This window comes from Eriocheir sinensis, chromosome 52, assembly GCF_024679095.1.
Source record: "Eriocheir sinensis breed Jianghai 21 chromosome 52, ASM2467909v1, whole genome shotgun sequence".
In the NCBI taxonomy this organism is placed as follows: domain Eukaryota; kingdom Metazoa; phylum Arthropoda; class Malacostraca; order Decapoda; family Varunidae; genus Eriocheir; species Eriocheir sinensis.
The window spans coordinates 8158907-8168369 of NC_066560.1; the positions used below are offsets into that span (position 1 = coordinate 8158907).

At 52.2% G+C, this 9463-nt stretch overlaps 1 protein-coding gene across 3 annotated transcripts in view; it reads left to right on the forward strand.

Annotated features, from left to right (window-relative positions):
* LOC126983025 (ALK tyrosine kinase receptor-like) overlaps positions 1–8411 on the forward strand; it is a 294044-nt gene extending 285633 nt beyond the window's left edge. For 2 of the 3 annotated variants that reach the window (XM_050835449.1, XM_050835446.1), the window contains one exon: positions 308–8411. In XM_050835449.1, coding sequence (XP_050691406.1) covers positions 308–1303 — 996 coding nt within the window. In that variant the 3' untranslated portion in view covers positions 1304–8411. The remainder of the gene's footprint in view (positions 1–307) is intronic. The other variant, XM_050835447.1, reaches the window with a different exon arrangement.
* Positions 8412–9463: the final 1052 nt, after the last annotated feature.

The window sequence follows — 9463 nt, forward strand, 5'->3', positions numbered from 1 at the left end:
GCAGGTATTGCAATGTGGGTTATTGGTAGCATGTTGACAATAGTGTTATAACCTGTTTTTTCACCTTCATTGAGCCTGTTGTAAAGGGTAATTTATATGATGGCTCATGATATCGTATGGATACAAATACTGAATGGGACTTTGTGATCAATATATTTATCTGCCAATCTGTCTGTGTTGCTGTGTCCCATGTGTTGCTGTGTCCCATGTGTTGGTGTGTCCCATGTGTTGCCCCGTGGCTGACCCAGTGGCCTCCCCCATGTCCTCTGCTCCGTGACCCGTGTCCAGTGCCCCGTCTCTTTTCCAGGATGTGGCGCTGCCTCCTCTACTAACGCCTCTGCCCCTCCCCCTGCAGGACCCTGACGTGGTGAGCCACGCCCTGCCGGTGTTCCAGCGGCCGCCCTCCGCCGAGCGCGACGCCACGGTGATGCGGCCGCTGGACAACGACGCCTGCCTCACCGTGTCCCGCCGAGCCGACGAGCCGCAGAGCCCGGCCTCCACGGACTACCTGATTCCCCTGCCCTCCTCCTACTCCCTGTCCACGGTGCGCTCCGAACTCAACTCCACGCCCTCCTTCGACTCGGGGGTGGAATGCTGCCAGATGGAGCGGCTGCTGGAGCCCGCCCCGCCGCCTCCTCCTCCCCCCGCCTGGGAGACCACCAGCTTCACCAACGACCCCCCGCCCCCACACAACCCCCACGCCGCCCACAACTCCCACGCCGCCCACAACTCCCACAACCCCCACGCTGCCCACAACTCCCACAACCCTCACGCTGCCCACAACTCCCACACCCACAACCACACCCACCCGCGCGCCAAGCCCGTGCCTCAGCCCACCCGCACGCCCTCCCACACACCCTCCAGGATGGCAGAGTCACAGTCAACTCAGCCGTTGCTCAAGTCCTCCCCGCCGGGGTCTCCGCGGACCCAGGACGCCCGCGAGAGGTTGATGCGGCCCGGCGAACCCGCTCCCGTGCCCACTTCCGCCTCGGCCCCCATGGTGCCCCTGGCAGGTGCGGCGCCCACCAGGGACCGGCCGCGTTCCCACCACCACCACCACACACACTGCTACAACAACAGCGGTAGCAGCAACAACAGCAGCAGCAGCGCCACCAACAGCAGCAGCAGTAACAGCAGCAGCAATAGCAGCGCCAGCACCCTGCCCCTGGACCCCACCACGCTGCCGTGCATCCCGCCCCCGCTGCAGTACGTCAACGTGGACGTGCAGACACGCGGCTCAGAGTACGACCATGAGCCTTACATCATCCACGAGACTCGAGAACACCGGGAAATATCGTGCTAGAGCACCGCCGCCCCACCCCCGCCGGCGGCCGTCCTTGGTGTGCCAGAGACGGCCGCGGCGCTGCGCTGCAGAAACACTCGGGTTGCTCAAACCTTGCGCCGCGATCAGTGAAGTGCTGCACACCTCCTCGCCCGCCTTGACGCGCGCCAGACGCCGACGTCAGGGCTGCAGGTGTAACGTCCCGCCGGGCAGGACGCAGGCGGCCACGGGCGAGCCAACCGCCGCCACCAACGAAACGTGACGTGCACGTGTGGGCGCGTCCCGCGGCGCGGTGTGTCGCAGTGCCAAAGCGCGAGACAAACAGTAACAGTATTAACGTTTTGCTGCTGCGTCGCTGAGGTGGGGAATGTTTTATACGAAGTGTGGGCGGCCGGACGCAGCGCCGCGACTTGGAGCAGCGCCGCTCAGCAGGGACGAGGCTGACCCACGTGCTGCACCGGAGGCGAGTCCGCCGCCGCCGCGGGATGCGATGGTGGCGACGCGGCAGCCCCTCCGACGTGTGATGTTAGCAGTAAGGCAGCTCAAGGGTCGTGGAGGCGGTACTCTGGGCGCGTAGACAAACTATATCTTATTCTGCTTGTCAGGGCGGCGTCTGTGTGCCTCCCGCTGCGGCGCCTCCCCTGCCACCACCCTGCCGCTGACCCCCCCCCCCCCCCTTGCCACCTAATACAGCCACCACCACCACCCTCAACCCATCCTGTCCCTGCCATCGTCTTAAAGCCACCCTGCTACCGACCCCGCCACCGTGCCACCCTGCCACCAGCCCGCACGGTAAGGAACACGCAAGATATTCGCGTCACACTCCTTTGAAAATAATAATAATAATAATAATAATAATAATAATAATAATAATAATAATAATAGTAATGATAATCACCATCTGATTGCTATGGAAAATGGTTGTAGATGAACTCTTCCCTAGGCGACCACGACTCTCCTTTGGTCGTCGCGTGGTGGTAGTGGTGGTCGTGGTGGTGGTCGCGGGGAGGGGTCGCACGGAGCACCAGCAGACCACTGTACCCCTGCGCGCGTACACACACACACACACACACACACGTTGACAACACAACAAAAACAATAGCCCTGCCTATCCACACACACACACACACACACACACACACACACACACACACACACACACACACACACACACGTGGACAACACAACAAAAACAGTAGCCCTACCTATCCACACACACACACACACACACACACACACACACACACACACACACACACACACCTCCTAGTAAAGAGAGAGAGCAGACTAAAACAAAGCCATGCAGGGTATATTAAGTACTATCGAAGTGCTTGACCATTCAGTGCTGTTATGTGTTCTCTTGTCTATACTGTAGCTCGCGTAACCTTCACACCCTCTCGACAAAATACCACAGCACTATTTGCAAAAAAACTATAAATATATATATACATAAAAGTTATAAAAATACTCTTCCCCCCCACCCACCCCACTCCCCCCCACCCCCACAACTCTTTATATAGTTACCAGATAAGTGATTAACGAGCATACACGGAAGGGTGCGAACAAAATACTTAGGAAAATTAAGGCTAAAAGTAAAGATAAGGCTACAAAAAATAAACGAATGAATACTAAAAAATATATATATAGTTTTGTACTACTTCTCCGAGTAAGGACGACTGTCAGAGTAAGTGATTAAGTGAATAAATACATAAGTTCGGGCGTAAAGTGGCACTCGGAGCGGGTCCTGCTTCACGAATCTAACGAAACGAGTAACTTGGCTTCACTTACAGAGCTGAGGATCATTTAAAAAAAACTAAATCTACGGACACGAACGGACAGACGAACGGACGGACGGACGAGTGGGCGATCGCGCACGTTCCTTACACCCAAGACTCGAAGACGAAGCGAGACTCAGAGGCGGTTTATTTTCACTTCCAAACATCGAGGCGTCGGTCTGATTCCACCGCGGGGGACGAGAGACAGGACGAGACGAGACCCGCTGAAGGAATGCAGGGCGTGAGGCGCTGCGCTCATGTCTGCCTTCACCGTCTCAATAGACCGACGCTCGACAAACTGAAGACAATAATAAGAGCTTTAGAGGAGCCTAGAGGTCAGTGCTGCCTTGCGTGGGGGTGTGGGTGGCGTGCCCTAGCGAGGAAAAGACGAACTAACGGGCTGGGAAAGTTACGGGTGCCTCGACTTCCGTGGGTTACGTTTCGGAGGCGTTTTGGGTAAGGAAGTCTTTGTGAAGGGGAGGTAGGGAGAGGGTGATCGGTGGACAGGTAAAGCGGTAGACGAAAAGTTGCAAAGAGAAGGGGAAGAAATGGGAAGGGAAACTAATGAATGGGAAGAGGAGGAGGTGAAAAGTAAAGGCGAAGGAGAAGGGAAAAGAAAAAGGGAAGAGAAAAAGGAGAAAAGGAAAGGGGAAGGAAGGAGTTAGAGCAAGGGAAAGGGAAAAAATTAGGGAAAACAGAAGAAGGGAAAGGGAAGAAAAAAATGAAGGGAAAACAGAGGTGAAAAGGAAAGGGGAAGAAGGGAAAAGAGAAAGGTGAAAAGGAAATGGAAAGGAAAGAGTTAGAGCAAGGGTAAGGAAAAGAATTAGGGAAAACATAAGGGAAAGGGAAGGAAAAATAAAGGGAAAACAGACGAAAAGGGAGGGGAAAAAAAAGGAAGAGGAAGGAAAAGGAAAAACAGAAAACGGAACGAGGGGCAAGATAAAGTATAGGATGTAAGCAAGTTTCTGGTCAAAGAGAGAGAGAGAGGAAGTGTGGGACGTGTAGATAAGAGAGGTCAAAGGTCAAGAGGAAAAGTCAGGTCAGTTCAGGTCATTATATAAAGCTTGAGGGAAGGTCAGGCGTGTTTTGCTGGTCAGATGCGTGGATGAAATGAGTGTTGATGAGTAGAAATGATGCAATAGCCACAACCACATGTCACCTCATCTTTGAACGAGCATAAAATCACCTGTCACTTCATACTACTTCTTCACCTGTCACCTGTCCATTCCTTCATTCTAATGCTACCACACCTGTTACTGATCAATCACACCTTTGGTTACTGAAGAATGCTACCACTACCACCACCACCACCACCACCATTACTACCACCTCCACCACCACCACCTTTACTACCACCTCCGCCACCACCACCACCACCACCCTCCACACCTCTAGTCATCCACTCACTACCTCACCCATCTAATACTCACCCCTTCACTGCTATATACACCCACGCCCACACCTTTACATACCACTTCACACCACAACCACCACCACCACCTCACACCATTCACCCACTCACTCCCTCACCCATCTAACACCGCCCCGTCATCCACACCCACCCACCATAGTGATCATTCTTTACTTTGCATTTACCTCACTCCGCCGCCATTATCATTATATTTTTATACTGCACGAATGGCAGCCGCGAGGCGCCGCGCACTCCCCGTCGCTGCGAGGGTTCGACGTCAGGCGCCGCGGGGCGAAGGTGTCGCGGCGAGGGGCAGAGAGAGAGAGAGAGAGAGAGAGAGAGAGAGTAAAGGACTGGGGTAGGTAGCGGTAGGTGTGGCGGGAGGGAGGGGGAAGCGGAGGGAGGCCACCCTTGGATGCACAAGACACCGCCTCAACCTGACAAGAAAACGGTCACGTCCTTCTCATTTTCTATGAATGTTTCTCCGCCTTCTTATATATATATATATATATATATATATATATATATATATATATATATATATATATATATATATATATATATATATATATATATATATATATATATATATATATATATATATATATATATATATATATATATATATATCCTACCTGAAGCCAAAGCCGGAGTGGCAGCGTCCCTGTTTTCGTAGCGGCGTCTCGTGATTCTTTCATTTCCTTTGGGCCGCCGCCTTGACGGGTGTGTCAACACGCGTGGCGGCGGCCCGTCTGTGTCCCGGCGCCCCACATCCGCCGCAGGTCGCCTCGTTTTTACTCACTTTCCGAACACTGACACAGGCCTCGTGCCCGCCTTTGCTCCGCCTCGCCGTGCCCCCCACCCCCAGTCCTCCCCACACACTATACTTTGTTCCACCTCAGGTGACACCAAATATGAAGAAACTTTAGTAAAATATGGAAGCTCAGCGGAGTGCCCGCTCTCAAATAGGTTTTGCCCAACCCTCGTCAGGTTAGATGTAACCAATCACCAGCAACAGAGCGGCTGTGCTCATCCTACAGCGTGTACAGGGAGCGGCCTCTCGCCTGATTTGTTGTCACCTGAAGTGGAATAGACTGGCAAGGTGAGCACGGGGGGCGGGGGGGCCACACACACGCCCCGGTGACTGGCAGTGTGGACGCCGTGTCCTTTCCCTTACAAACCATGGCTCGCCATTCCTCCTCCACACCTACGACACAACAGTTACTTCAACAACTGTACTCTCCTCGGATGAGGACATCCGTACTTTCATATGTTCATTATTTTACTTCTGTACACGCTGAAACCTTTCCATGATGAAAAAAAATCCCAATCTGCTACACACCTACTTCAATAAAGAAGAAAAAGATTAGTATCAAATAACATTGCCACTTGGCGTCCACACTGAGGTCACCCCCACGTGAGGCTGCGGCCGCCTGTCCCCTCACTCCCCCGCAGCAGCAGCACGCCGCGCCGCACACCGCCAGGCAACGCTGACCGCCGGCCGGGGGTGGGGGAGCGCCCCGGCGCACCGCTCGGCCGGCCGTGTGTCGAGGCAGAATGGACTCCCAAATGCTCATTCAGGCGTCGACCACTGCTCACTAAAAAAACGAAGGTGTTGAGACAAATGTATAAGAGGTATTTTTCATATAGGCTTATACTGTATCATAGGTATATTTCTTATATATATAAATAATTGTTTGCTTACGAACGACGGAACCGATACGCATCGAAATGTTATCTCGTGATGTCTCGCGCGTGACACAACGGCGGGGAGGGAGGGAAGGGAGGAGGCGAGGCGAAACAGGGTAATGCCGGGCGTGTAGTGAAGGGCGGCAGAGGCAGGCAGGGCAGGGCAAGGCAGGCCAGGTCTTGGAGGACTAATTACCACACTGCCTCGTAGATGTGCCGGCAGGGAAGGGACGGGAGGGCGGGAGATTAAAACGTAAGCCCAGGAAATTGTGGAAGAGGGAAAAAATGTTGAGCACCTCCAAGTCAATTTATTTTTCCACATAATTCTAGAGAGTGAGAAGCAATTACCGCGGCGGAGGGTCTTAGTGTCGAGGGAAATGAGGGGCCACGAGTTTTTTTTAAATTTACGATGTTAAGAAGATTGATTTTCAGACGCCCGGCGGAGGGAGGGAGGACTGGGTGTGTGGAGCTGCTAAGAGACTCAAGGGCTGTCGATCTAACCAGTGAGCCTCAGAGGGGATTCTAATACTACATCAGCTTCGGTTCTAACAGGCGTAACTCGGCTGTATCTCATAACTAACCGGAACTATATTTTTTCCAGCCTTTATTAGTCATTCCCTCCATGCCTATGTTTCTCAGCAGACAGTGTTTCAAGTGGAGGTAGAATCAGTCTCTGAGGACTTATTTTATCATTACTTTTTTTTCTCGTGTGCGTCCCAAGCATCAGGAACTCGTCTCGTGTTCCTCAGGTCTTGCCAAACAACACCTACACAGTTCCTCTTCAACGTCTCAGACTTATTTCTTTATATTCATGTTTCCATAATTATGATACATGCTTCTCTGACTGACTGAGCGAGTGACTTTCCTCGGAATCGAAGGGAAAATACTTGGTGTCGAAAGTACGGCGTCACATACGGCTTGGTGCCCCCGTAGAGTGTTGTGGCCAGCGGGGCGGTGGAGTGGCAAGCGGCTTGGCTCTAAAGACACGATAATCAAATAATAATATACTAGCGGCGCGGTGCCCCTCATCACGTCAAGCGGCCACCAGCGCCACTTGGACAACCTTCGGATACACGCGAGTGCAGAGTGAACCTCGTGAACATGCCAGAGTTGTGTGTGCGAGTTGAGAACAGGTTGGCGCCCTCCCCTCACCCGTGCCGGAGGGAGACTCAGACGAAGCCGGCCGCCGAGACTCAAGATGTCCCTGACTCATGAACTTAGGCAAACCAGGATGACCAACACGAACTGAGTGAGGCGCGACGCGACACGCAGCCACCCGAGAAAGGCCGAGCCGCAGGAGGCATCGACCACACCCACACGAGCCGCTCTTGTGTACACCCCGAGCGGCACCTCAGTGGACTCGTGCGTGCGGGCGTCAGCAGCAGGCGACGCGCGGTTCGACGATAATCGGCGAGCGACGCAGCGCCACGCCGAGCCTTCGCGTCCGCTCTCAGGGCTGCCGACGAGCACGCGGCCTCCCACACCACACGAACCTGCCAGTATTCCTAATAATAAAGTGTATCATAAATGTCCTCACACGTAGGATGAAGCGAGGTGTAACGAGTACTGTTCGTTGTTGAGTTGTCTTCATTTACGGCTTGGTTGATCTGATCTGCCGACACTGACGGAGTATGACGCGCGCAGGTCGTGTTGGCGTCGGTGACTGACAGGGGTTGAAACACATCTCTCTCCACCTGTGCGAGTGATCCATAGCCATGCCTTTAGTGTTTGGGTGTTCCTTAAGTTGTAACTCGAGAGACAACGCATCAGTCACCTCTGGCTCGGTATGATCAGTACTGAGTCGTCTCTTAAGTTCGGTAGAAAATGCATCGTTTGTTTTCCTTTCGTGAGTTCTGTCATTCGTTCCTGTTACCGGAGGGTGTAGGAGGTACCCGGGGGGAGAAGGGGAAGCGTAGGACCCCCGGGGAAGGGCAGGTGAGACGGGTCAGCGAGGTCAGCGTGACGCCCCGGCCCTCGGTGGTCAGGTCAGCACGACGCGTCAGTACAAAGTCGAGAGTGGCAGCGGATGTGTTCCTCGTCTGAGTTGTGATTGTTTCTTTAGGGTCTTAGTGCGGACTGAGGCAGCTGGCGGCGAGCGTCACTTGTTTTGCTCTTTGTTTTGTTGGCCTGAGTTCGGTGCGCAGGTTTTCAAGTGGATATTTTTGGTTTCACAAATAAATAACAATGTTGATATGTGTGTATTATATGTATATATGTATTAGCCCTTCCTATCAAATAAATGGCAGACGCTTCAGACAGTGTTTCAGTCTTCCGAAGAGAGAGAGAGTGTGTGTGTGTGTGTGTGTTCTTCCTCCCCCCCAACACAGGTATACGGTTGCAGCTCACAGGAGAGGCAGAGGGCACACCTGATCACCGCAAGACACCAAGGTAAGTCCCCCACCCCCACCCCTACCCCCAAAAAAAGTGAAAACAGAAATAACGAGAACACGTACACATTGCTTATCAGTACTTTGGTTTCCTTCACCCTTTGGTCAGTCCCCTACACACTAAAACAATAACACTGTTCATCGCGTCCTTAACAAACAGAACTACGAATAAGAGAAATAACACTGGAACAATCAGCACAGTGTAACAGGTAGATTGAAGAGGTACTGTAGCTTGTAAACAGACGTAACCATCAATACCACATGAGTTACTGAGGCTTCGTTTCCTTTCAACCCTTTGTGAATTGATAAATTTAAAAAAGTATGAAAGGTAAGTATTTTAACCAAAGAGAAGAAACTACAGCATTACAGCATACAGAATTTACATGCGAAGGCAGAGATAACAGGATAACTAACAGACAAACTAAAATCCTGGTCACCTTTTGTAAATATATATATAAATAGAAATCATGTGATGTTAGTGTTTAAAATAAAGAGAAGAATATAACATTGCAACATACGGAACTTAAACACGAAGCAGAGATCTAACAGGACAACCAACAGACAAACGTAACGAGTCTTAAAACCCGAACCACAGAAGCACCATCAACTGACCGTCACGAGCACCACCTGGCGGAGACGAGAAGAAGCACAGGTAGGTTCGCCATCACGGAGGCCACAGATCACCGCACCTGGAGCAGCGTTGCCAGATTGTCGTACTCTTCCTCTTATGTTTTCCGATTTTCGACCCAAAAACTGCTTTCATCACCCAAATAACTGACTTTTTGTATGGTTATCGTTTAAATGGTTAATTATTGGGGCTTCTTGGCAACGGTTATGGGCCAGAAACCAGTAAATACGCGGCTCTGAGTACGATAACGGTGACCTGGAGGAGAGGAAGAAGAGGAGGAGGAGGAGAAGG